Source organism: Brachyhypopomus gauderio, chromosome 17, assembly GCF_052324685.1.
Source record: "Brachyhypopomus gauderio isolate BG-103 chromosome 17, BGAUD_0.2, whole genome shotgun sequence".
NCBI lineage: Eukaryota > Metazoa > Chordata > Actinopteri > Gymnotiformes > Hypopomidae > Brachyhypopomus > Brachyhypopomus gauderio.
In genome coordinates, this window is record NC_135227.1 from 42,635 (window position 1) to 70,612 (window position 27,978).

Below are 27,978 nucleotides of genomic sequence, written 5' to 3' on the forward strand. Positions count from 1 at the left end.
CACCCCCAGTGCTGTGTTGTGTGTAGGTGTATGTGTATGTGTGGTAGTGTGTAATACTATGGTGCTGTTAAAATTGAGGGGACAGGTGTTGGGACCAACGTGGACAAAGCCCCGGCCCACTGGCCAGTGTTCGTCCATACCGTCCCCTCAAAGGCCCTCAATGTCTAATGTATTGGTTGTCCAGTGTTGTTTGTGTTTTGTCCGTGTTAGGCACATATGCGCACACACACACACACACACACACACACACACACACACACACACACACACACACAAACACACACACACACACACACACACACACACACACACACACACACACACACAAACACACACACACACACACACACACACACACACACACACACACACAAACACACACACACACACACACACACACACACACACACACACACACACACACACACACACACACAAACAAACACACACACACACAAACACACACCTCTTCAGTGCTCTGAAGTGCAGACCTTGAGTCATGTGTTTGTGACAGCTTTCACTTGGTGGCGTACACATACAGCTCACTCTAACCCCCCTCCCCCTCCCCTTAGACTGGCCAATAAGCAGGACCGGGACGGAGCATTGCTTGAAGCCGAAATCATTGAGAGCCTGTCATTGGAGAAGCTGGTCAATGAGAATAAGTGTTTCTATAAGATTGTGAGTATTTATTCAGTGAGTATTTATTCGGGGGGGGGGGGGGGGGGGGGGGGTTGCTAGCTTACTGCAGACTTTGGCAGCACTCTGCTAGCTAACAGCAAGGTTGCCATTGATGAGTGAAATCCAGCTGTAGAAAACAAGCCAACGAGACGAGGCTGAACTTGTGCTGACCTCACCAGGAGCCGTGCTCGGCGGTGTTACGGCCGGACGGTGGACAAGTCCATCAGGAGAGGCCTGAAATGGCTCCTGAGCAACATCGCCGAGGACTACGAGGCGATCGCCGAGCGTGTGCAGAGGGACACGGCCAAGCAGCGGGCCTGGGAGGAGCAAGACAGGAAGGAGCGAGCAGAACGAGTGAGGAAAATACGGGAGGAGAGGTCAGGAAACCGTGTGTGTGAGAGAGACAGTACTGTTTTGGTTCTGGTGAAATGTATATTTTGAAGGGTTTACTCTTCCTGTAGGGACAGGAAAGAGCGTGAGGAGAAGGAGCCGGAAGAGAGGCGAGTGGAGGAGAAGAAGGAGGAGGAGGAGGGTGCCAACATGTCCAGCCCCATTGAGCCAATAAACAATGTTGTTCATGAGGCAGGTTTCCCTCCCAGCCAATGAGGTGTTTAATGTGCCTCAATGTTCCTGACTGTCCTCTTAATCAGACCGCTGTTCAATCTTCAGTTAATTTAGTAAATTATTTCAGGAGGACAATAAGGAGGATAAGGAGACGGGAAAGGGAGAGGACGCCCTGCAGGGCGGCGCTCTGAATTGCAGGAGCAAACCGAAGGAGGATGTTGAGAGCACCAAATCAGGTCAGAATGTTTCATATGATCCAAATAAAATGTATTAAGTTGTTTTAAAGTGATTACTCTTTTTGCTGTTGTGGAAGGGTGTCTGTTGGGTGTGGGATTACTTATCTCCTTCATCTTGGTAGTACCAGTATCCTAGGCCCACGCTCTAGTCCCCTAGGCCCACGCCCTAGTCCCCTAGGCCCATGCTCTAGTCCCTTAGGCCCACACTCTAGTCCCCTAGGCCCACACTCTAGTCCCCTAGGCCCACACTCTAGTCCCTTAGGCCCACACTCTAGTCCCCTAGGCCCACGCTCTAGTCCCCTAGGCCCATGCTCTAGTCCCTTAGGCCCACACTCTAGTCCCCTAGGCCCACGCTCTAGTCCCCTAGGCCCACGCTCTAGTCTGTTCTGATCTGCAATGCATCCCTCAGCATTTTCCCCTCTTAACACACCTGACTCACCTCAGCAAACAGTTGATTAGCTGATGAAATTAATCACTAATGTTAAAACATGATACGCACTAAATTATACAGAGCTGCAGGCTTCTACCAGTAGAACTTGATAGCCTTGCTTTAGATAATTAACCTGAATTAACACTTAAAATGATGGATTTAATAAAAACTACAATTGCTATTTAATTAGGGTCAACAAACAGTCAGCAGAACTGAGACACCCTGGGAAACAGATCGTTAGCTGCCTAATCTAGGCTGCTAAAAGGCTTTATCTCCTCCTCAGGGCCAGCAGACCAAGCCAAAAAGACCAGAAAACTACGTCTGAGGTGGAGAAACAGGGTTGAACCTTTGAGGGTTGAGGACTCAACCTAGAGCCCCACTCCACCACCTCCACCAGGTGAGAGTTCTAGCCAAACTTCAGCAGCACTGAAACACGTGAAAGTCACTGGACTTCACTGTTTTTTTGTTTTACACAATGTATAATTTATTTTTTGTAGCATTTATAATTCCAATTGTGCTTGTAGAAAACAATATGTTACCTTATAACTACGGTGAAACCAACATGGAAGTCTACTCCAAAGAATCCCTAATCTGACCTCAGATTTTCAATAACATGCCTTTTGCGCTTTGGTGGAGTTTTTACAAAAGCGTCATTTTACTTCTGTTTGTAGTTGGATGGGCAACTCCCAAAGTTTCTAGACTTCCTAAGCTTGAGCCCCTTGGAGATACACGGCACTCTGGTAACTTCACTGTTCAACCCCCCCCAACAGGTCATAGAGATGCAGGAGGTGTTCAATGTGATGTACATTTTTCACAGTGTTCTGCAACTCTGTGTATTGTTTATTGTAATTCATCTGATGCGCACTGATCTGCATGGTTAGACACCAGGTTGTTGATCAGGAGAATAAGGTTTGTATGTATGGGCAGGACAAATATAAAAACCCAGCTGAAGATTTCATGTACATGGAAAATGTTGACTATATGCTGCACTACACTTGACAAACTTTGTTCAGGAAGGTTTTCTTGGATATTTAGTCCTTCGGGTGTTATAAGCAATAAATTCCAACTGTGTTTGATGGAGAATGAAGAACCGAAGGAATTAGGCTGATGTATCGTTGTTTTAGTAGGATGGATTTCACTAATCTCTCTTCTTCCATCATTTTCTCCCATTGGCAGATTTCTATGGCAAGCCCCTCCCACTTGTAATAAGGTGAAGTCCATGTACGTCCGCGTGTTTGGATTGTAATGTTCAGTGTGATGGCGAACTGCTGTAGCTGGTTGAAAAGGTGGCGTAAGCCTGCAAGGTAAGTCAGTGCTATAATAATTATACTATATTTTGATTATAGACTGTCCAGAAATCGCTGATATCTGAATTGTACATAACTTTTAATCTGCACGACCACGTAATTGCAGTGTAGAGGAGTTTAAATCTGTTCTTTCTTAATTGTACTATCTATTTAGACAAAGTATCGTATATACAATGGCGTACAAATAGTTGTGTTTATAAATGTCGTCTGTACATTTCTGTACTATATGAGGTGTGTTTTCCCTTCTCTGAAACCACCTCATCAACTTTTTCAAGGTGCTCTTTACTTCTGTCCCTTAACACACGGCAAGACTATCTTGGATAAGTATGAGGCACACCGGTTTATCTCTGGAGATAAATCAAGCTCTATTTGTTGTCATGGGACCACTAGAGATGAATTTACTGTGGTCTGTGTTGCCTATTATCTTTTCTGTCCTCATTGTGAATTTGGTTGTGTTTGTAGATGTAAGAAAATTGTTCAAGCCTCAAAGAGATTTACCGTCCACCGTAGCTCCAATGTGCTCACCATTGCTCTAAAGCGCTTCGCTAACTTCAACGGAGGCAAAATTGCAAAGGTTTGCCCACCGTACTTAATTCTGCCGCACTGTTGTACACTTTCCTTAGTCGTTTCACGTGATCTATGCCGTTGCACAACTGTTCTCTGTCCCCCTGTGCAGGACGTGAGATATCCAGAGTATCTGGACATGCGTCCGTTCATGTCGCAGTCCCACGGAGAGCCACAGCTCTACGGCCTGGACGCTGTGCTGGTCCACTCCGGGTTTAGCTGCCACGCCGGACACTACTACTGCTATGTGAAGGTTTGATGTGCTGCGCGGTTTCAGCATTCTCTGCGTTTTTGCACTGAGTTTCTGCTCTAGCTAATGGATGGAATAATGTTTTTATTTCAGTCTGGTAATGGGCAGTGGTATGAGATAAACGATGCATCAGTATCTGTAAGTGACATACGATTAGTGCTGAACCAACAAGCGTACTTACTGTTCTACATCCGGTAAGTTCAACCTAATGTTTAAACCAGCTCCAGATTTTTGAATAGTGGAATATTTAGAAACTTTTACACTTTTATTCCCCCCCCCAATCCATCATGTTTAGGTCAACAGATCTTAAAAACGGAGACTGTAACTCTGTGACCCATGGTCCCGGTCATTGCTCCCCTCGCCCGGTCAGCACGGCCAAGGTGAACGGGCCTCAGTTCACCTCCACCTCCTTCATCGGTCCACAGCTTCCTCCTCACATGGGGAAGGTATCACCACACCACTGCACCATGCCAGGAAATCTGACTGGGAACTGGTTGTTATTGTTCACTAGTATAATTGAGAGGGCTGTGTTTTGTTTGTTTACACTGTTAAACTCTTACTTTCTGTTCCTGATATTCAGATTTCCCATAACTGACCGCTGTTCACTTTGCAGAATAACTCTCCCATGAAGGAGGACCACAGTGGCTTAAATTGTCTGGATTGTCTCTCTCTTCCTCCGCATCTCAACCCGTGCGGCCCACGGCCATCCCGGAAGCACCAAACAGGCCTAAGCTGAACTTCCTCATCGGCCAGGGAAAGACAGTGCGGCCGAGCCAGAGCCAGCCCAGCCCCTGCAGTTCTTCGGCTGCCGTGTCCCACCTGCGCCCGCTGCCCTCGTCCTCTTCCTCCAGCGCACCACAGTCTACCTCAGACCTCAGACGGCCTGTGCAGGTGAACGGTGGCGCCGCCGCTCACAATGGAGCAGTTTTCCTGGTTCCGTATGGCCAAGAGTCATCTGACGAGTCCAACCAGGAAGGCGGAGCCTTGGATAATGGCACAGGGAAGTCTTACCCTGGTACCAAGGGGCAGTCATGGCCTGGTGGTTGGGGAACTGGTCTTGTGACCGGAGGGTTGTGGGTTCGATCCCCAGGCCTGATGCCATGACTGAGGTGCCCCTCAGCAAGGCCCCTAACCCTCAATTGCTCACTTGTATAAAAATGAGATATAAATGTAAGTCGCTCTGGATAAGAGCGTCTGCCAAATGCCATAAATGTAAATGTAAATGTGCCAAGGCGTCCGACGGGAAAGGTGGGATGGATGGTCCCCTCTTCCACAGCTCAAACTCCCTCACGCCCAAGACCAACGGAGAGAGGCCCGTGGCAACTGCGGACGCCCAACGGCGATGACTGCAGGGAAGATGCAGCGGCGTCTCTGTCTGGTGCGCCAAGCTGTAGTGAAGGCAGACGAGCGTGTGAGGAGCGGAAGTGTGTTAAAGACTCTGAGCAGCCACACCTTTCCTCCACCCTGAAGGAGCGAGGCAGATCCAGGCAGCGACATTATCGAGAGCGGGAAAACCGGCAAGGTGACTTCCCTCGCTCATTTGAATACTATGTTCAATACTATGTTGGGAAGAAAGACTCGGGACACAAGTGGGCTAAAGCACCGCGGCTTTAGATTTTTTTTTTACCATACTGTACAGCTGGACTTTCAGATCAATGAAAATGTAGACAGTATAAATTTAATATATACATAAAAAAAGAAGCCTGGAGCTTTAACATCAGAATTACTGCTCAGACATAGACTCAGGACTTTCTCACTTGTGAAGATGAGACGATTTCTCCCTTTATGGACACCTCCTTGGGAGCGAGAGGAAAAATGAACCAACATGCTGCATAAGAGGAGAAAGACTGCACCGTCTCCTGGCTATGAGCTATGATGTCACCATACTCACATATCTGTTCAGAACTATAGAACTACGCTCGCTCCGTCTGAACCTCCACCACCGTTAACCTGGACACACTTGATTCTTTCACATTGCTTCATCCTCCCCACCAAGACCCCTGTCATTTTCTTTCACTTCTTTCAAGCTTGAGACTATCTAGCATCGTGGCATTAGTTTTCTGATTATTCCAGTTTTGTTCAAAGTGAAATGTATAAAAAAAAAACCTTGCATTATATTGTGTGGCTGTGGATTATATTGCGTATGTGTGTGGGTTTTGGTTTTTGTGGTTTTAAAAATATATATTTTATTTTTTTATATAAATCATATTGTCAAAAATACTGTGAATTGAAGTTCAACTGTACCATCAGTTATTTGTTTGCGTTCCTGTATCAGGAGTTCAGTATAGACACTTCTTTCAGTAAAACCACTCAGCATAATGTAGGCCATGTTACATCACCTTTTTCTCACCTACAATAAACTGAAAAAGGTTATGTTCAATTTATACATTTTACTGTAGCATGTCAAAATAAATGTATACATTGTACATTATATATTAATTATGAGGGGAAAGCCTTAATGTCTACAATTGTAACATTTGCTCTCGGTATGTTTACAAATTGTTGTTGGGGTGAATAGATGTGTATGTGATGAGGGGCTGAGTGGCTTTGTATAGAGTGAGGTCTGATGCCCCCCCCCCCTTTGGGGATAAAGAAAAAAGGAAAAAAAAAACAGCTATGTGCGTGCTGCTTCACTGTGCATTAGCTGCTATGATGGTATTTTTGCTGGTTAAATTTATGCTTTTGTAAATCTTCTCCAAAAGCTGTTGCTTTGCTAGTCTTCAGTTTTCAAGATGTCTGTACCAAGGATCTGTACAAAGTTTGCAGTTTTAATTATTTTCTACCAATTTCTGTCAGTCCTCTGCATCACATTTCCATATAGAACCTTCACAATACAGAGAACCTACAAATAGTCACTGACTACTACTTGAGAACTGAAAAACTATAGGATTTCTCATAAATCAACTTGAATGTGTTCAACATTTTTCAAGTTTTCTGTTGCTGCAGCCCTTCAAGGCAGTTGTAACAAAATCAAAAGTCAAGCTTTCTAACAGTTAAAAATTATAAACATTTCACTAGATCGAGTTGTCCATACAAATATGAGGGCTTATCCTGAAGTACAAAGACTTTTTCATTGGAGTATGGTTGATGTTAATTGAGGTCAGAGCAGCAGACTTCATATATTAATGTACTTGGGTTTTGCCAATAAATATTAGCCTGACAGCAGTCTCCAGTTCTAGGGATTTTGGCCGCTTGAAAAAACCAAATTGGCCCCGGTCATTTGGGGACTGTGTCAGCAGAGGTGGGTAGGAACGCGTTACATTTACTCCGTTACATTTACTCAAGTAGCTTTTTGGACAAAAATGTACTTGTTGGAGTAGTTTTAATATGAAAGATTTTTACTTGAGTAAATATGTGGTGAGAAAAACGCGACTTTTACTCCGTTACAATCGGATTTGTGCCACGCGCTACCGTTACTTTTGTTTTGTAAATAATTAGTCTTTTCAGTGAGAAGACTGACCAACGTCTCGTCACCCAAGTATGAGTGACCAATCAAATGAAGCCGGTCAATCACGTGATCACATACGCAAACTTTCTCCACCGTAGCAAGAAAGTGACAGAAAAACCTACCGAACATCCCTGACCTCACATACAGCCAATGTTTATATTACAAACGTGTAAAAGGACAGCTATATAATGCGCTGCAGGGTTGCCAAGTTTTCAAGATCACTTTTAGTGAGATTTAAACCGGGGTGGGGGGTGGGGGTTTGGGTGGTGAACGTAAAATGTTGACGGGGGGGGGGGTGTAAAATGGATACAAATTAAGTGTTATATCGCGATCGATCGATCGCCAGTGGTTGGTGCCAGAGCGAACTAGTAACTCATTGAATCATAAATATGGATCAGAGGTAAATAAACTAGATTTTTTTTTTCGGCGTGAGAAATCGGATGTGTGGGGTGTAAGCGTGTGAAGACGGTCAAATGCGTGTGTCTCACGCTCAATGCGTGAGAGTTTGCAACTTTGGCGCTGCCAATTGTGTCTGTAAACGTGTGGACATTTCAGCCTACAAGAACTCAACATCAAATATGAGGAAACACGATGCGATAAGTTTGCTGTATGTATAATTTTGTGTAATGCTATATCTCTGAGGCATAACGTTTGTATGATGTAATTATTAAATGTAACACAGTGCAATACTAAAAACCAGTTCTCACACTGATTGTACACACTAGCAATATATGATGATTAAGTTTGCTACAAATTGATTCAGTTGGTGTCAAGTTGTAGCTACTGTGACGCCGGAGGCGTCGGGACAGAGGCAACCGGAGACGGGGGTTGAACAGAAGGATGTTTATTGTCCATGGCAACCAAACCAGTAAAGCTCTTAGCGCACACACTGCAAGTGATGCAAGGTAAAGCTTGTAGCGCACACCAGTAAAGCTCCTAGCGCACACACTATAAGTGATGCAAGGTAAAGCTCGTAGCGCACACTAGTAAGGCTCCTAAAGCACGCACTGCAGGTGATGCAAGGTAAAGCTCGTGGTGCGCACGCAGGTAGGGAACGCAGTGACGGACACGCAGAGACCAGAGACGCTCATGTAGCGGCAATGTGCAGCACTGGACCAGACGACCTGCGGGCTTAAGAAGAGCAAAGTAAATAAGAAACAGGTGTTCAGTATACTGGTGATTGGGACTGTGGGAGTGGTGCGCGGGGGTGTGTGCTGGGATCGGCTGCTGGCCGGGATGCGCGCCCTCTGGTGGCGACCCGGCCCCCTCACCGTGACAGCTACACGTATTGGCTGACAGTCTTATCAGTTAGTGCCTTTGTGGAACACATTAAAGTTACACAGGCCTATTAATTAGTAACAAACAAAAATACATATTAGTTATAATAAATAATTTATATATATATAATATTTATTTATAATAAATAATTTTTGTTATCATTAAAAGTCATTGTTTCCCGTAATTCAATTTCCCATGATGTAATTTACTGACACGAGACAGTACTCATGCATTTACTCACTACTTGAGTAGCTTTTAATCAAAGTACTTTTTTACTTTTACTCAAGTAAATTTTTGGGATGCATACTTTTACTTTTACTTGAGTAACATTTGGTTCAAGTAACTGTACTTTTACTTGAGTAAAATTGTTGAATACTCTACCCACCTCTGTGTGTCAGTCATAACTGCTCTCCCTCACCTAGCATCTCTGCTTAAACCTGTACTTAGCGTGCCTGTCTGGTCAGGCACACTTAGGTGCGGATTGTGAGGTATTGACCGTTTTTGGCCTAGCTACGCTGTTTAGACTAGTTTGCACAGCTATCAACACCTTAGGCATTCTGAAGGAATAACGGTACACCAGTGATTAAGAGGTCAGTTTTGAAGTGATCAAAATAATGATAATGCCAACATCTTCAGTTTTTCCTATAGGTTTTTGGTGTTGAGCCAGCAAGGTTTGATTAGTGTAGTGAGTAGAAGTATCTCACAATTACACTTTCCTAAAGCACAAGTAAATCTAACTAGCACACAATGAAGTAAAGGCCTATCATCCTCCAACATTTTACACATGAAAAAGCCAAATTCTTCTGGTTATCTGCAGATGATCACATCAAGGTTTGCACCAACCACAGCCATCTCTTACGACCGAGAGTCTTTGCTGACGTTAAAACAGTCCGTCACCCATGGCTGAACCACTGTGGGTTTGAGGATATGGAAGCCGTTGGTTCAAGGTGTGAAGCTATAAAATATAATTTTTATTAGAACTACAGTAAACTTCATGCTAATTAAATGTTAGAATACTGGTATAATTGTGTGCTCCTCTCAGAGCATTCTGACTCATGGACTAACATTCTTGAATCTGCATGCTCTGACCCAAATGGGTTAGGGATACAGAGGGGCTGAGATGGAGTCAAACGATCAGGGGGACCAGAACCTAACAGGAATAGGGGAACACACAACGGGCAGGATTGGGGTCGACAGCTTGGACAGGGACAGCCAGAAATGGCCAGGGTCATGGCAAGACAAGACATAGAGCAGCCAGGAGAGGAAACTGGTTGGGGTATGGGGTTGAGACATGGGAATGAGCCTATATCTTTTATGTCAAACGTTTTATTTAAATGTCTACATTTAATTTTAATAATGTGTTTTCCTCTATAAATTTATTTCTAACATTTCATTATTGAATTTTTGTTCTATTTAAATTAATTGTATTTAACTTTAATTATTTGTGATAGCTTTTATCTCTAATTTTTTTTTGGCAAAAACAATCCTGAGGTGATATGTACTGGGACATAATAAACTTTACAAAACTTGTAACTTGTAAGAGTAAGTTTGATGCACCTGCCTGGTTTTGTCTTGATTAGACCCCAGACTGGCACCTGAAGAAGGACCAACTATATGGGTCACCCACTCTCCCACAGATACTCTACTCACAGGTACTGTGTAACACTGAAGATTACATGCATATTCACCAAACCAAATAACCATGCGTGATAAAGTAAAAATATATATTTATTACATTTTTTGTAAGGTTTGGCAAAGGAGAAAAAACATCAGCTTTCTGCACATGACCTGACTAGTAAAACATCAGTAGGTAAGAAATGCTTTCAGGTTTTTCACACTCTTTGTAGCTGGGGACATTGTAATCAAAACATTATCATCCAATGGTGTACAATTTAATGCAATCCAAAGTCACTACTAATATTTCTGTAAGCCCCCTTAGTGACCACTGCTTAATAAGCCTGATCCTGTCTGATCAAACTCTCTTCAAGGGAAGGAAGGAATATTGGAAATTCAACACATCCCTCTTAAAAAATGATGCATATTGCTGTAAAATAAATAACTGATTATAGATTTGAATAATAATGCAAACTTATCTTGAATACAAAAATGGGAATTTTTAAAATTCTCAATAAGGAAATTATCTATTGCTTTTAGTAAAAATCTAGAAATGGAAAAAAGGGAAAAGGAAAACAATTTGGTTAAAACCTTGCTCAATTATTATTCTAAATGTATTTGGTCAGAAGAAGATAAAATACAAATCTCTAATATACAAACTGAATTAGACCAATTTTATTTGATTAAAGCCAGAGGTGCATTTGTCAGATCACGGGCAAAGTGGCTAGAAGAGGGAGAAAAAAATTCATCATTTTTCAGTAGGCTAGAAAAACAAAGACAAGAAAAAAATGCAATTACTTGTTTATTAATTAATGGGGAGGAATGTACAGACTCAAAAACAATATCCAAAGAAGTATACAGTTTTTACAGTAATATTTACTCCCCTTCTTATAATGAACAATATTCTAAATACTTATATAATCTATATAAACAATAATCTATATATATATATATATATATATATATATATATATATATATATATATATATATATATATATAATATTGATTATGTATTATATTATATATTATATTATATAATATTATTGTATTATAAAATTATATATTATATTATATATCTATAGATTATATATATATATTATATAATCTAAAAACAATAGAGGATAAGAGTCCAAAAATTGACGACAATTTCAAAAATATTTGTGAAGAAGACCTAAAATTAGCCGAATTAGATAAAGTCATCACTAAAATTGCATCGGATCGTTCACCTGGTCCTGATGGATTAACTGCTAACTTCTACAAGCATTTCTGGGAGGAGATAAAAATTTTACTATTTGATGCAATTATAGAAAGTATTAATAAAAAGGAATTGATGACAATGATGAAACAAGGTCTAATAAAACTTATCCCTAAACCAGAAAAAGACAAAAGAATGTTAAATAACTTAAGGCCTATTACTCTTCTCAATACAGACTACAAACTCTTTACAATGGTACTGGCATCCAGGTTAAAAGTAGGTCTTTCAAAATTAATTAGCAATTCACAATCAGGATTCATGAAAGGTAGATCTATTCATAACAATATCAGATTGGTTTTGGATCTTATAGATTACAGTGATCTAGTACATTCTAAAAAGTAAAACGGTAATGTACTTAATTTTTTTGGTTAAACATTTTCACACTTGAGTAAAATTGAGTAAAATTTAAAGCTGTGAAATCATTTACATATACTATCTGAGTTGAGTAAAAGTGAAAAAATTAAGTAGATATGAGTAATCACATTAAGCTCTACAGAATAAAATATTGACTGAAAAGAAATAGAATCCTTACTTAAAACTATTTAAAACAATTGAGTAGATCTAATTGAAGTGTTAGGTAAAAATAACTATTAAAAAAATGCAACATGCAGTAAATGTATGTATGGAATATGTAGCAAACTCTAGTGAGCTGGTTTTAACTTTGCCATCTCAAACAATACACCAACAAAAATGAGTCCTTCTATTTAAGACTCCACACAACAGCTGTGAACAGAGGCTGTTTGGGATTAATAAAAACCTCAAAATTGATTAGACTAATAAAACATAACATTTAATATAAAGTAACTCCGGTGTAAAACTAGAACTCATCTTTAAAATTGAAAACAGTCTTAAAACATTGTCAAATCACAGACAGATTCAAAAACTCTGGAAATCTCCACCTGCATTTAATGAGAAGTCATCCCTTCACTCAGTAGTACACAGCCAATTGAAAATCCCAACGGCAAAACATCTTTGCGATCAGTACTTTGAAGCTACACATGCAGGTAGTTTTTGAGTCTTTGAACTTTGGTTGAAGGGTTTCCAGAATCCAGCTCCAGCAGTACTTTTTGGAAAAACTCAAAACTGTATTTGAGATTCTTGGGGTATCTAAGATCCAAGGCATAGGTCAGTCCCAACAAGTAGCAACAGGATCTGCTAAGACCGTGGTGCCCTCAATCACAATGCCTACATCAGCTGATTCTTCCAATGACTCTTGATTCCGCAGCAGGTAAATCTTCATCATCTCCTCTGCCAGCTCTTCTTGTATACTGACAGAAGCATCAGCAGGGTTCTGCAGACATTGAAAAAACATTTTGTTAGAGCTCACTCGTAGTATGCATGTTACAAGACAGGGACACCGACATACACTCAGATCTTTAAAGTCCAATTGTTCACCTAAAAAGGTACTTTGCATATCAGCATGAATAGTATATATTTGTACCTTTATCGATACATGTTTTAACAAAAAAAAAATAGAATGCTTATTTTGAAAATGTATGAGAAAAGAAAATAATTTAGGTACTACAGTGTATTTCCACAGGTCGAGCTAAAGGAGAACTCCAGTGTAAAAGTAAATGTGGGTGCAGTAAAACATGAGAAAGAGTACTAACCTTTGTTGAATAGCCCCCTTCTCCCACAGCTTTCTGAGATCCAGCAGTTTTGTGCCGCTATCTTAAAGTAAAGACGAGTTCAGTAGAGTGAAGAGCACAAAATGGAGCTCATGCTAAAGTACACGCTGAGTTGCGTGTCCGTCACTGTGCTGATCACATCTTTACTTTAAGATGGTGGCACCCAGAGATTTAGCCAAGTTACAGAATGTAAACGGTGGTTTTAATAAACTGCTTGTGCACTTTTAATGTTCTTAATGCCTCGTTTTAAATGCCAGTGCTCTCTGGATTCTACTAATGAGGTGTGGATAACGGTGTAAAACGCTATTTATCTGCATAAGCAAGAAATGCCAGGTTTCACCCATTCTAAAGCCTGTATGTACAAAATTTCTGGACCTCTGAAAGCGGCGGGAGAAAAGAGATGGGCTATTCAACAAAGGTTAGTACTTTTTATCATGTTTTACTACACCCAAAGTCCATTTCACACCGGAATTCTCCTTTAATATTAAGTTCTTAATTTTGGGATTCAGAAATTTGGATGTGTGCTGAACAGGCTTGGTTCAAAATGCATTCAGTAAATTTTTACATTCAACATTTACCTATTTTATCATCCAGGAGCACATTAATAAATGGACAACGTACCTCCTTTGTTTAATCCTTCAGCTTCTCTTCTTAAATGCTACTGGTGATGTAAAACAAAAATAGGACATTTTAAAATATGCTTGACAAGTGGGGGGAAATTTTAACAATAGAAATGAAATGTTTCATTGAAAACAATAGGTTGGACAACCTATTGTGTGGCTTTCTCCTTAAGAACGTATATACAATGTCATATATGTGACAAAACAGTTCCACAACAGTTGCTGAAATCATTAGCTATAAAAGTCAGTTTAACATTTCCTAGCTAGACAGGACATGTGGCAGGTATCAGTAATGCATCCTCTCTCAGTAAAACTAAAATGTAATGCCATTCTTCCTAAGGTAACATGTGCAGTCACAATTAAGCACAATTATGCGATATTAGCATGATTAATTTTTTTTCAAAACACTACCGTTAAACATTGTTAGTCAATTGACCACCACCAAGCTTAATTTAAGTTCCTCAGTAAATTACACATAGAAGTGATAGTTGGGAGTCAACTGTAGTATAAAGATTTTATTTAAAAAATGCATCAAGACAGAGACCAAGACCAGATTAAGATTTAAAAATAAAATATGTAACCACTAACTACATTCATTGTTTATCATTTTATTTAAAATGTTACAGAGTGGGGTTGGTTGGGGGCACTGTAAAACATTAGCTAGCTATCTCCTCTATAAATAAAAACATTTTCTGATTTGGACATAACCCATCTTAAAAGAGATGCCATACTGCTAATGCACGCGGTAGCTAGTTTGTTAGCTAGTTAGTTACATTACACATAGAAAATCATATTGCTGAAAATATAATTATAGTGACTAATGTTACTAGCTAGATAGCTCGCTGCTAAGGCTAGTTCTCAGTCAGTTTACTAAGTATGCTAGCTAGCTAGCTCACCGGTAACGTTAGCTAGTAGTTATTAGTTAGCCAACCAGAAGGACGATTAAGCTCACTTAACTGCTAGAATAATTTTAGCTCTGTTAATTCACCGCACTGAGACATGCCTTTTAACGGCATTTATTACCGACTTTACGCCAGAGTAGAGTAAAATAAACAGAGCGGTAGCTTTAGAGCTTGTACCGCAGAAAGTAATACCCCAGGATACTCAGTAACCGTAAGTTAAAGTTGTAAATGCAGATGTCACAATTACCTGGAAAAACAACATTAACAGCTGCTAGCTGACTACTTACCAATAGGCGGTGCTCCTCAGCAGATTTCCCAGGAGGCACTGGTCTTTTCCCGCACTTTTTTGTTAATGGTGTCCACGTGATGATATTTAAGTTAACTTACTCAATTTCTTCAGTTCTTATAGAAGAAAATTAAATATTGATTTGTAGTAAATAATAATTGTAGTATTTAAAACTGATCAGTTAAATTACTCCTATCTTAACTATTTTATTTGGAATCTACCAAAAATATTAAGCATGTTCTAAAAATCTAATCAGTTAGTCAACTACTAACTTATTTTCTTCAAATAAACTTAAATAGAAGATGTAAATTGAGGACAAATTTAACTGTTGGAGATTTAGGTATTTTTTTTTACTTGTCCAACTCAAACAATCGCTTAAATTATTTTCAGAGATTTTTTAAATGCAGTATAGCTGTTTATTATTGAGATATTTACAAAGCCACTGGAATATTTTTTAGAGTGTAGAAGACAATTCTTATATTTTATTCCTTGACTTTCAGAAAGCATTTGATTCACTTGAACATCCCTTCATTTACAATACACTAAAATATTTTGGATTTGGAGAACATCTTCTAGATATAATTAAGATGTTACACACATACATCAATAGTTGTGTTTCCCTCCATGAAGGAACAGGCCCAAGGTTTAATATAGGAAGAGGTATAAGACAAGGTTGCAGTTTGTCTCCACTGTTATTTATTACTGTCACTGAATTATTGTCCATACAATGAAAAAATTCTCAAATTGAAGGCATTACAATAGATGAAAAACAAATTATTATTGGTCAATTAGCAGATGACACAACACTGTTTTTGAAAAATAAGGAACAAATACCAGTTGCTCTTCAGGTAGTGAAGTCATTCTCCCAGGCTTCAGGTCTAATTCTTAACCTTAATAAATCTGAACTTTTAAGTATTCATGACAGTTCAGAAAATACGTTGTATAACATCCCAGTGAAAAAAGAAGTTAGATACTTGGGTATATGGGTGTCTAAAGATTCTAAATCTAGTTATAATAATAACATTCAGAAGCCAATTGAAAAATCCAGAAGAATCTTAAATAATTGGTTGCAAAGAGATTTAACGCTATTTGGAAGATCACTATTGACAAAATCTGAATTTATTTCGAGACTAATATACCCCACTTACTCTTTACCCCTTTCTAAAAAAAAACCATAAAAGAAATAAATACCCTAATTTTCAATTTTATCTGGAAAAATAAACATCATTATATCAGAAAAGCAGACATGATCAAAAATTATGAAGATGGAGGAATAAAAGCAATTGATTTATTTATTTAAAAAATAAAGGTTCCTAAGGTTAAAGAAGTTCACTTTAAAATTTTTAATGAAATATATCCTTCACAGGAATTTATTTAAGAGAATTGTCAATTTTGTAAATCATCAGTGGAATCAACTGAACATTTATTTTTTGAATGTGAGGTTTCACAAAGATTTTGGAAAGAAGTGCACAATTGGTTAATCTCTAAGTCTGTTCAACTAAGTCCTTTTTCCTGGAAAGATACTGAAAGAAACTGAATATCTGTTCACATTATTTTGTAAATCCTTAAGAAAAGTTAATACAGCCCCTGCAATTAAACTTTTTGTTTATTTCAGAATTTAAACTGATTTAAGCCCAGGTTGTTGTTGAAGTTTTGTTTCTGTTTTTATTTTTTTTATTATTTCTAATATTGCTAAGTTAAGTTACTTGACTAATATTTATGGTAGTTTGATAAAGTGTTTATAACTTGACTTTAAGGAGGAATTATTTAAAATAGTTCATTTAGAAATGTATGTAAATGTGAAATGGTCGTTAACTCATGTACGTCTTTATTTGTTTTTGTAATGTTGTGTTGGTTTAATAAAAAAAAAAAAAAAAAAAAACTCCTTTCAACCGCAGTCAAGTTTAGCGCACTGCAACCATTTGACCTCATCTACCCAGCAGACATTGCACGTCAGAAAACATGGCTGCGCCCATATGTCAAATATTTCTAATAAAAGCGTTGATTTGTAAATAAATCTGCTGCTTTTGTGATTTTTTTACAACATGTCTTAATAATTTAGATTAATTACAGCATATTAAGGCTTACAAGTGTTACCAGCTGGGGTTCCCTTTAAGGTTTACTGGTATTGTGAGAAAATGTATGTTTTTGGTCAGTAAGGTAACATTTTATAACATGACACAATATACAGTTAACCCTCAGTCATTAAGTTGTTTGAGAACAAATTGTGATGTATTGACATTTATTGCAATATCAATTTAAATCCATATTGCCGTCACTAAGTTAGACTTGACAGTATTTCCGAGAGACCATTTTGTTCTGAAAAAAATCTGTCTGATTACTGAAAACTACTACCAAGTTCAGAGAAAATTCTTCTTATGTAGGCTACACTATAGACATGATATGTGGTATAGTGAGTGTGTCTTTCTCTTTCAATGTTGGAAACATGGCCTCCACCTTGGAAGCAGTTTAAGTTGGTATGTGTGCACACATACTAAACACAAAGCTCCCTCTGTTGGGGAGAACTACAGGTTATTTCTTACCTTTCACTAGCTGTGCAGTGAACTTGGTGAACTTTCTTGACATGGAAAACTTTGAAATTCATAGTAAATATCTAAAAAAAAAAACTGGTGCACTCTCACTATTGGCCAATGTTCTACTGTTTCCTGGTGTAAGTTGTTTTATGGTGAGAGTGAACTGGGTCAAATATTAGTTAATATTAGTTAAATATTAAATATTAGTTAATCCCAGTTGCAGCTATACCCTAAGAGTCCTTCCCTTGATTGCGTATACAGCTCAAACCACAACCCCAACGTAAAGAGTACTCCAAAATCGGTGATAAAGCTTGCTGCCTACTGCTAATTTAGTGTCACCGAATGCTAAACACTAACACTGCCCTCCAACAACCTGGCCACTAATCCTTCAGGACTAAAGTGCAAATGCAGGGCGTCCTCTTCCTTTCCCGTCTCCTTATCCTCCTTATTGTCCTTCTGAAATAATTTACTAAATTAACTGAAGTTTGAACAGCGGTCTGATTAAGAGGAACATTGAGGCACATTAAACACCTCATTGGCTGGGAGGGAAACCTGCCTCATGAACAACACTGTTTATTGGCTGGATGGGGCTGGGCATGTTGGCACCCTCCTCCTCCTCCTTCTTCTCCTCCACTCGCCTCTCTTCCTGCTCCGCCTCCTCACGCTCTTTTCTGTCCCTACAGGAAGAGTAAACCCTTCAAAATATATATTTCACCAGAACCAAAACAGTACTGTCTCTCTCACACACACGGTTTCCTGACCTCTCCTCCCGTATTTGCTCGCTCCTTCCTGTCTTGCTCCTCCCAGGCCCGCTGCTTGGCCGTGTCCCTCTGCACACGCTCAGAGATCGCCTCGTAGTCCTCGGCGATGTTGCTCAGGAGCCATTTCAGGCCTCTCCTGATGGACTTGTCCACCGTCCGGCCGTAGCCCAACACCGCCGAGCACGGCTCCTGGTGAGGTCAGCACAAGTTCAGCCTCGTCTCGTTGGCTTGTTTTCTCAAAGGTACAGCTGGATTGTACCCCCCCCAGGAAAACCTTGTAGGCTACCAAGTTTCTCCCCGCTGTGAAGATGCTCACTGAATAAATACTCACAAGCTGACAGCGACATTTTTGCTCATTGATCAGCTTTTCCAGTGATAGGCTCTCAATGATGTCGGCTTCAGGCAATGCTCCTTCCTGGTCCTGCTTATTGGCCAGTCTGGGGGGGGGGTATAGAGTGAGCTCTGTGTGTACGCCAAGTGAAAGCTCTCACAAACACATGACTCAAGGTCTGCACTTCAGAGCACTGAAGTGTGTGTGTGTGCGTGTATGTGCCTAACACGGACAAAACACAAACAACACCGGACAACCAATACATCCTCATGGTGTCTGCCGTCTGCGATGTTGTGTCTCGTGATGTCTGTTACCACAATATCACGCTGGAGAATCATCTATGACAGGAGATGTCATGTGGATGATCTAAGGTGTGTGCTTCTCACAGTGACGTTGTAGGAACTATGGTGTTGAAGTGCAGGGGTGCTCTGAAGGCTGCGAGGAGGTCCGGGAAACGAGACGTGCGTGAGACGCGTGTGAGATGTAACGAGAGATGTGCCACTCACACTAGCACGGGCTTGCCGGCGATTCGAGGGTGTCGGAGGACCTCGGCCATGGTGGCTCTGGTCTCATGGATCCTCTGGATGTCGCTGGAGTCCACCACGAACACCACGCCGTGCGACTCTGAGTAGTAGTTCTCCCAGATGCCGCGGATGCGCTTCCCACCGCCGAGGTCGAAGATGGTCACCTGGAACTTGCCTCGTTTCAGGTCCACCTTGGAGAAGCCCACCGTGGGGGCCACATTGACTGGGTTCTCTGAGGGAGAGACATGCGTTACTGTGAGACTACGGTGCGCTTAGCGACCCGCAGTAGCTTTAACCTTGGAGCGAGCTGAACTTGTACCGACTCCGAGAGCGAGACTGGAGAGTTTCAGCCTTTACCCAGAGCTTTACTGCTCATCTCATTAGCGTCCGTGGTCGTGCAGATTAAAAGTACAATTCAGATATCAGCAATTTATGGACAGTTTATAATCAAAATACACTGACTTACCTTGCAGGCTTACGCCACCTTTTCAGCCAGCTACAGCAGCTCGCCATCTCACTAAACCTTTTAATCTAGCTTTCACTCTGAAAACCTAAATGGTCAAGTATCTAACTGAGGTTAGGTGAGTGACAGGCAGGGAACGACACCGTGTCTGTGTCCCGTTATGCTGCAGGCTGCTTATACCCTCCAAAACACGATCTTAACTAACAGTCTTAACTAACAGTCAAACTAAATACAATTTAAACACAGATATTAAAAAAAGAAAGGTAATTACAGATATTTACAGAATTACAGATTTGTTTTTTACATAAACAGTAAAACGAATCTAGAAATAAAGCAGTTGGTATTGAATGAATGAATGAATGAATGAATCTTCAACTTATATAGCGCCTTTCTATATACCCAAGGATATATTTATAGAAATAAAGCAGTTGGTTTTGATATAGAAATAAAGCTGTTGGTTTTAAACTTGGTCGATTCACGATCGTTAAAGATAGCGCTAGCTAACTTTAGAATCAAAACAAGACGCTTTGGTTGCTGTTTACCCCGCGTTCTCTGGCTGCTATGGCTGCATGTGATTTCATACGTTCTGTCCCGCTGGCACGACCGTCCATATCGGCAGTAGCGCCCCTAGTGGACAGTGTGTGGATGTCAGGCCCAACACCTCACACGTCTCGGTAGCCGCTAAGCGATACAAGAGTCGTTTAGTAACTTTTATTCTGTGAAAAGAAACCGATTACATTGCATACTTGGTCGAGATCCAGTTTTTGTAACCTTCCTACACTCTTCAGTGACAAGTTATGATCAGTGGGATTCATTTTGGAATAAACAAAAACATTTTATACTTTCATATATGCATTTTATAATTTTTTTTAGGACAAACATTTTGATATAAACCCTTGAACCCATCCCAATTATATAAACCATTTTAATTTTTTTTCAAACATTTACATAAGATAGAAAAAAATTATAAATAAGTAAATCACTGTTGCTCTTTGGAACAGTTCTGACATGTTTCTGTTGAGACAATATTTCTTCTCTTCATAATTCTGTTTAAAGAGAAGTCCTTTGGCAGGACACATAACATCAATGCTTTAGGAAGTTGTATGACTGAGACACACACGCGCACACATAAGCACACTCTCACACTTGGTCCTACAAATACCTTGGTGTCCACCTACACTAGGTGTGTGGCACACAGCGGCAGCACACAAAACATGAAGGGGCAGGAAGGCAGGGACACACCCCCTGCAGTCCAGCACCTGAAACACAGAACACAAAACATACATTAGATCACCCTCAGGTGAGACGGATCGCGGGCTCCGCCCACCTGAGGGACAAACACCACAACAACGACAACTGCCGCTGTGGACGGATGCGACTGGCACACAGCGGCAGCACACAAAACATGAAGGGGCAGGAAGGCAGGGACACACCCCCTGCAGTCCAGGAGCTGAAACACAGAACACAAAACATACATTAGATCACCTTCAGGTGAGACGGATCGCGGGCTCCGCCCACCTCAGGGACAAACACCACAACAACAACAACTGCCACTGTGGACGGAGGCGACCGGTAGGGGGCCGGCGTACCGTGACAAATACAGAATATCTAATTGTAAAATATGAAGTTAATGATTATAGAAATGTAGAAGTAATAGTAAATATTATAGTAAGTGTAATATAATAATAATAATAATGATGTTAGTGTCTTGGCCTTTTCTTCTTAGGCTGTCGCGGCATGGGCTCTCCACTGATGTCCACTTCAACATGTGGCGCGAAGCTTTTTAGAGTAGGTGTGGAGAAGGTCTCAGAAACACGGAGCTGTCAATCAGGCTGCACTTCCTCTTGTTGACTGGGACAGTACAGCACCTCCCACAGGCGCTGCTTAATCCTGCGGCCCAGATCCAAGCTGTAGGGCCGAGGCTGTCCGGAGGGAGTCCTGAGCATGGGATCCACGACACGGTGGTAGATGTCTTGGTACCCCTGCACACTGTGGCCGTGGATCATCAAGGGATCGTCTCTGCTCAGCTGGCCACAGATGGAGCTCATGGCTGTGTTGGATGAGTGAGCAGTGGTTGGGAGTGAACAGAGGTGTGGAAGAATAGCAGCGTTGTTCATATAGCACTCCTCCACAAACTCTGAGGGCTTTCCCAGACTCTCCAGCATCTCAGTCTCCCTCTTCCTCCTCTTTGCAGGCTAAATCAAGACAATAAAAAAGTTATTTTCATCGATCATTCACTACCTGCACAAAATGGAGGGCATATTTCTAACCTGCTACTACAGTTCAGGCTTGAGGCTTTAGAACCATTTATCACAATTGTTCACCTACATCTGAATTTACCTCAGTTTTAAAGGAGGTGTCTGGCTTCATCTGAGGAGTTTTCTCTGTGGCTTCAGACTTGGGACCTTCACTTGTAAATGTTGAAACTCCATCCACCAAATAATCCCTAAGCCGCTTTGAAGGTGATATGTTCTTTCCTAGGCCGTATACAGCTGTAGAAGTACGCTTCTTAGTGTTCTGAAACAACACATTAAACATCACAGTTTTTATCTTAATTCACTGTACATCAATGAACATCCATTTTATGCTGTTACACTTTAAAATGTTAATCTACATGAGAAGTAACATGAGAAAGATTACCATTGCTTTTGATAGGTAAAATGTCAATGTTCTTGTTGAAAAGTCTTGAATCTGTGTGTTGATATCTGACTCAAGATTGAAACTGATATTTTGTTTAAGCTTGGTTGCCATTACCAGTATTCTTTTGAAAATTCCAAATGTATTTCAAAAGAATTTACTGACTCCCAGTCTGTCCCGGAGTGTCCGCTGCCTGACTCCCAGTCTGTCCCGGAGTGTCCGCTGCCTGACTCCCAGTCTGTCCCGGAGTGTCCGCTGCCTGACTCCCAGTCTGTCCCGGAGTGTCCGCTGCCTGACTCCCAGTCTGTCCCGGAGTGTCCGCTGCCTGACTCCCAGTCTGTCCCGGAGGCCATTCTGCCTGACTCCCAGTCTGTCCCGGAGGCCATTCTGCCTGACACTCAGATGGAGTCGGTTCCTGTTCATCCAGCTTACCAAGAGCCCCTATGCGGTACTTCTGTTACAAATTCGACCACAGAAGAGCCTTCTGGAAGTGTCCTTTCTATTTTTGATCTTTTAAACAGCTTTGACTGTAGGACTATGCCCTTACTCCTTGCTCCTGTTCCAGGTTATGTTTTAGTCCCTGTGCCTGTTATGATGTCTTTGCCTGTACTGGTTCCTGTTGTTCGGGAAGTGTGTAAACATTACGTTTCTGTTCCTATGTGTTTGTCTATGCCTTGTGTGCTTACGTATTGGGTGCCGGTGCATATGTCTGTTGTTTTGTGTATATTGTTATCTGTTTTTGTGTGTTCATCTGGTGTTAGTTTTGTTCCCCATGGCCCCTCTTCGGAGTCTCCATTGGGTTCCGGTTTAGCTGAGTCTGTGCCTGCCAGTCCGGTGTCCGTTGCCCTGGATCCTGTCCAGTGCCCCAGGGATCTGCGACCCTCCCGTTCTCTTGGAACAAATTCTCAGTCGGTCGGGCCCGTGTCTGCGTCGGCTGGGCCTCGGTACTGTCTTCGAGTGGTCCTGCGCTGGGGTCTTCGTGTTCTGTTAGGGATCCTTCTGGTTCATTTTGCGAGTTTCCGAGAGACCATTTTGTTCTGAAAAAAATCTGTCTGATTACTGAAAACTACTACCAAGTTCAGAGAAAATTCTTCTTATGTAGGCTACACTATAGACATGATATGTGGTATAGTGAGTGTGTCTTTCTCTTTCAATGTTGGAAACATGGCCTCCACCTTGGAAGCAGTTTAAGTTGGTATGTGTGCACACATACTAAACACAAAGCTCCCTCTGTTGGGGAGAACTACAGGTTATTTCTTACCTTTCACTAGCTGTGCAGTGAACTTGGTGAACTTTCTTGACATGGAAAACTTTGAAATTCATAGTAAATATCTTTCCAAAACTGGTGCACTCTCACTATTGGCCAATGTTCTACTGTTTCCTGGTGTAAGTTGTTTTATGGTGAGAGTGAACTGGGTCAAATATTAGTTAATATTAGTTAAATATTAAATATTAGTTAATCCCAGTTGCAGCTATACCCTAAGAGTCCTTCCCTTGATTGCGTATACAGCTCAAACCACAACCCCAACGTAAAGAGTACTCCAAAATCGGTGATAAAGCTTGCTGCCTACTGCTAATTTAGTGTCACCGAATGCTAAACACTAACACTGCCCTCCAACAACCTGGCCACTAATCCTTCAGGACTAAAGTGCAAATGCAGGGCGTCCTCTCCCTTTCCCGTCTCCTTATCCTCCTTATTGTCCTTCTGAAATAATTTACTAAATTAACTGAAGTTTGAACAGCGGTCTGATTAAGAGGAACATTGAGGCACATTAAACACCTCATTGGCTGGGAGGGAAACCTGCCTCATGAACAACACTGTTTATTGGCTGGATGGGGCTGGGCATGTTGGCACCCTCCTCCTCCTCCTTCTTCTCCTCCACTCGCCTCTCTTCCTGCTCCGCCTCCTCACGCTCTTTCCTGTCCCTACAGGAAGAGTAAACCCTTCAAAATATATATTTCACCAGAACCAAAACAGTACTGTCTCTCTCACACACACGGTTTCCTGACCTCTCCTCCCGTATTTTCCTCACTCGTTCCGCTCGCTCCTTCCTGTCTTGCTCCTCCCAGGCCCGCTGCTTGGCCGTGTCCCTCTGCACGCGCTCGGCGATCGCCTCGTAGTCCTCGGCGATGTTGCTCAGGAGCCATTTCAGGCCTCTCCTGATGGACTTGTCCACCGTCCGGCCGTAGCCCAACACCGCCGAGCACGGCTCCTGGTGAGGTCAGCACAAGTTCAGCCTCGTCTCGTTGGCTTGTTTTCTCAAAGGTACAGCTGGATTGTACCCCCACCCCCCCCCAGGAAAACCTTGTAGGCTACCAAGTTTCTCCCCGCTGTGAAGATGCTCACTGAATAAATACTCACAAGCTGACAGCGACATTTTTGCTCATTGACCAGCTTTTCCAGTGATAGGCTCTCAATGATGTCGGCTTCAGGCAATGCTCCTTCCTGGTCCTGCTTATTGGCCAGTCTGGGGGGGGGGGGGGGGGGGGTATAGAGTGAGCTCTGTGTGTACGCCAAGTGAAAGCTCTCACAAACACATGACTCAAGGTCTGCACTTCAGAGCACTGAAGTGTGTGTGTGTGCGTGTATGTGCCTAACACGGACAAAACACAAACAACACCGGACAACCAATACATCCTCATGGTGTCTGCCGTCTGCGATGTTGTGTCTCGTGATGTCTGTTACCACAATATCACGCTGGAGAACCATCTATGACAGGAGATGTCATGTGGATGATCTAAGGTGTGTGCTTCTCACAGTGACGTTGTAGGAACTATGGTGTTGAAGTGCAGGGGTGCTCTGAAGGCTGCGAGGAGGTCCGGGAAACGAGACGTGCGTGAGACGCGTGTGAGATGTAACGAGAGATGTGCCACTCACACTAGCACGGGCTTGCCGGCGATTCGAGGGTGTCGGAGGACCTCGGCCATGGTGGCTCTGGTCTCATGGATCCTCTGGATGTCGCTGGAGTCCACCACGAACACCACGCCGTGCGACTCTGAGTAGTAGTTCTCCCAGATGCCGCGGATGCGCTTCCCACCGCCGAGGTCGAAGATGGTCACCTGGAACTTGCCTCGTTTCAGGTCCACCTTGGAGAAGCCCACCGTGGGGGCCACATTGACTGGGTTCTCTGAGGGAGAGACATGCGTTACTGTGAGACTACGGTGCGCTTAGCGACCCGCAGTAGCTTTAACCTTGGAGCGAGCTGAACTTGTACCGACTCCGAGAGCGAGACTGGAGAGTTTCAGCCTTTACCCAGAGCTTTACTGCTCATCTCATTAGCGTCCGTGGTCGTGCAGATTAAAAGTACAATTCAGATATCAGCGATTTATGGACAGTTTATAATCAAAATACACTGACTTACCTTGCAGGCTTACGCCACCTTTTCAGCCAGCTACAGCAGCTCGCCATCTCACTAAACCTTTTAATCTAGCTTTCACTCTGAAAACCTAAATGGTCAAGTATCTAACTGAGGTTAGGTGAGTGACAGGCAGGGAACGACACCGTGTCTGTGTCCCGTTATGCTGCAGGCTGCTTATACCCTCCAAAACACGATCTTAACTAACAGTCTTAACTAACAGTCAAACTAAATACAATTTAAACACAGATATTAAAAAAAGAAAGGTAATTACAGATATTTACAGAATTACAGATTTGTTTTTTACATAAACAGTAAAACGAATCTAGAAATAAAGCAGTTGGTATTGAATGAATGAATGAATGAATGAATCTTCAACTTATATAGCGCCTTTCTATATACCCAAGGATATATTTATAGAAATAAAGCAGTTGGTTTTGATATAGAAATAAAGCTGTTGGTTTTAAACTTGGTCGATTCACGATCGTTAAAGATAGCGCTAGCTAACTTTAGAATCAAAACAAGACGCTTTGGTTGCTGTTTACCCCGCGTTCTCTGGCTGCTATGGCTGCATGTGATTTCATACGTTCTGTCCCGCTGGCACGACCGTCCATATCGGCAGTAGCGCCCCTAGTGGACAGTGTGAGGATGTCAGGCCCAACACCTCACACGTCTCGGTAGCCGCTAAGCGATACAAGAGTCGTTTAGTAACTTTTATTCTGTGAAAAGAAACCAATTACATTGCATACTTGGTCGAGGTCCAGTTTTTGTAACCTTCCTACACTCTTCAGTGACAAGTTATGATCAGTGGGATTCATTTTGGAATAAACAAAAACATTTTATACTTTCATATATGCATTTTATAATTTTTTTTAGGACAAACATTTTGATATAAACCCTTGAACCCATCCCAATTATATAAACCATTTTAATTTTTTTTCAAACATTTACATAAGATAGAAAAAAATTATAAATAAGTAAATCACTGTTGCTCTTTGGAACAGTTCTGACATGTTTCTGTTGAGACAATATTTCTTCTCTTCATAATTCTGTTTAAAGAGAAGTCCTTTGGCAGGACACATAACATCAATGCTTTAGGAAGTTGTATGACTGAGACACACACACACACACACGCGCACACATAAGCACACTCTCACACTTGGTCCTACAAATACCTTGGTGTCCACCTACACTAGGTGTGTGGCACACAGCGGCAGCACACAAAACATGAAGGGGCAGGAAGGCAGGGACAAGGCCAGGGACACACCCCCTGCAGTCCAGGAGCTGAAACACAGAACACAAAACATACATTAGATCACCCTCAGGTGAGACGGATCGCGGGCTCCGCCCACCTGAGGGACAAACACCACAACAACGACAACTGCCGCTGTGGACGGATGCGACTGGCACACAGCGGCAGCACACAAAACATGAAGGGGCAGGAAGGCAGGGACACACCCCCTGCAGTCCAGGAGCTGAAACACAGAACACAAAACATACATTAGATCACCTTCAGGTGAGACGGATCGCGGGCTCCGCCCACCTCAGGGACAAACACCACAACAACAACAACTGCCACTGTGGACGGAGGCGACCGGTAGGGGGCCGGCGTACCGTGACAAATACAGAATATCTAATTGTAAAATATGAAGTTAATCATTATAGAAATGTAGAAGTAATAGTAAATATTATAGTAAGTGTAATATAATAATAATAATAATGATGTTAGTGTCTTGGCCTTTTCTTCTTAGGCTGTCGCGGCATGGGCTCTCCACTGATGTCCACTTCAACATGTGGCGCGAAGCTTTTTAGAGTAGGTGTGGAGAAGGTCTCAGAAACACGGAGCTGTCAATCAGGCTGCACTTCCTCTTGTTGACTGGGACAGTACAGCACCTCCCACAGGCGCTGCTTAATCCTGCGGCCCAGATCCAAGCTGTAGGGCCGAGGCTGTCCGGAGGGAGTCCTGAGCATGGGATCCACGACACGGTGGTAGATGTCTTGGTACCCCTGCACACTGTGGCCGTGGATCATCAAGGGATCGTCTCTGCTCAGCTGGCCACAGATGGAGCTCATGGCTGTGTTGGATGAGTGAGCAGTGGTTGGGAGTGAACAGAGGTGTGGAAGAATAGCAGCGTTGTTCATATAGCACTCCTCCACAAACTCTGAGGGCTTTCCCAGACTCTCCAGCATCTCAGTCTCCCTCTTCCTCCTCTTTGCAGGCTAAATCAAGACAATAAAAAAGTTATTTTCATCGATCATTCACTACCTGCACAAAATGGAGGGCATATTTCTAACCTGCTACTACAGTTC

General features: G+C 42.0%; 2 protein-coding genes, 1 long non-coding RNA gene and 1 pseudogene across 6 annotated transcripts; 1 reads left to right on the plus strand and 3 right to left on the minus strand.

Moving 5' to 3' along the window:
* Positions 1 to 1,364: 1,364 nt before the first annotated feature.
* On the plus strand, positions 1,365 to 7,604 carry LOC143480736 (ubiquitin carboxyl-terminal hydrolase 42-like). Of its 4 annotated transcripts, XM_076978564.1 has the most exons (8): positions 1,365 to 1,478; positions 2,192 to 2,305; positions 3,085 to 3,212; positions 3,678 to 3,789; positions 3,892 to 4,032; positions 4,123 to 4,223; positions 4,325 to 4,475; positions 4,643 to 7,604. In XM_076978564.1, exons 3-8 carry the CDS (start codon positions 3,154 to 3,156, stop codon positions 4,763 to 4,765), a joined length of 687 nt encoding a protein of 228 aa, XP_076834679.1. In that variant the 5' UTR covers positions 1,365 to 1,478; positions 2,192 to 2,305; positions 3,085 to 3,153; the 3' UTR covers positions 4,766 to 7,604. The 4 variants fall into 4 exon arrangements, with proteins under 4 accessions (XP_076834679.1, XP_076834680.1, XP_076834678.1 ...); XM_076978565.1 differs by lacking the exons at positions 1,365 to 1,478; positions 2,192 to 2,305 and having other exon boundaries at positions 2,590 to 3,212; XM_076978563.1 differs by lacking the exons at positions 1,365 to 1,478; positions 2,192 to 2,305; positions 3,085 to 3,212 and adding an exon at positions 3,311 to 3,539.
* Positions 7,605 to 11,499: 3,895 nt separating this feature from the next.
* On the minus strand, positions 11,500 to 15,256 carry LOC143480907 (uncharacterized). Its single transcript, XR_013121911.1, has 3 exons — positions 15,064 to 15,256; positions 13,876 to 13,915; positions 11,500 to 12,917 (listed from the first exon to the last, which is right to left on the minus strand). It is a non-coding gene; the product is annotated as an uncharacterized LOC143480907 (long non-coding RNA).
* Positions 15,257 to 18,336: 3,080 nt separating this feature from the next.
* On the minus strand, positions 18,337 to 19,588 carry LOC143481096 (ADP-ribosylation factor-like protein 13B). The gene is made up of 4 exons (XM_076979044.1): positions 19,570 to 19,588; positions 19,195 to 19,444; positions 18,689 to 18,794; positions 18,337 to 18,546 (listed from the first exon to the last, which is right to left on the minus strand). Exons 1-4 carry the CDS (start codon positions 19,586 to 19,588, stop codon positions 18,337 to 18,339), a joined length of 585 nt encoding a protein of 194 aa, XP_076835159.1.
* A 1,206-nt stretch (positions 19,589 to 20,794) lies between these two features.
* Positions 20,795 to 27,858, minus strand: LOC143481098 (ADP-ribosylation factor-like protein 13B; annotated as a pseudogene).
* Positions 27,859 to 27,978: the final 120 nt, after the last annotated feature.

Bases quoted from the DNA above. Each gene is read 5' to 3' on its own strand.
- LOC143480736 (XM_076978562.1), top strand. From the start codon at position 3,442: ATGAGGTGTGTTTTCCCTTCTCTGAAACCACCTCATCAACTTTTTCAA. The intron at 3,790-3,891 runs GTTTGCCCACCG...CCCCCTGTGCAG, and splicing joins ACGGAGGCAAAATTGCAAAG to GACGTGAGATATCCAGAGTA. The intron at 4,476-4,642 runs GTATCACCACAC...TTCACTTTGCAG, and splicing joins TTCCTCCTCACATGGGGAAG to AATAACTCTCCCATGAAGGA.
- LOC143481096 (XM_076979044.1), bottom strand. The intron at 18,795-19,194 runs GTGAGTGGCACA...CCCCCCCCCCAG, and splicing joins GCCGGCAAGCCCGTGCTAGT to ACTGGCCAATAAGCAGGACC. The intron at 18,547-18,688 runs GTGAGTATTTAT...TGACCTCACCAG, and splicing joins AAAAATGTCGCTGTCAGCTT to GAGCCGTGCTCGGCGGTGTT.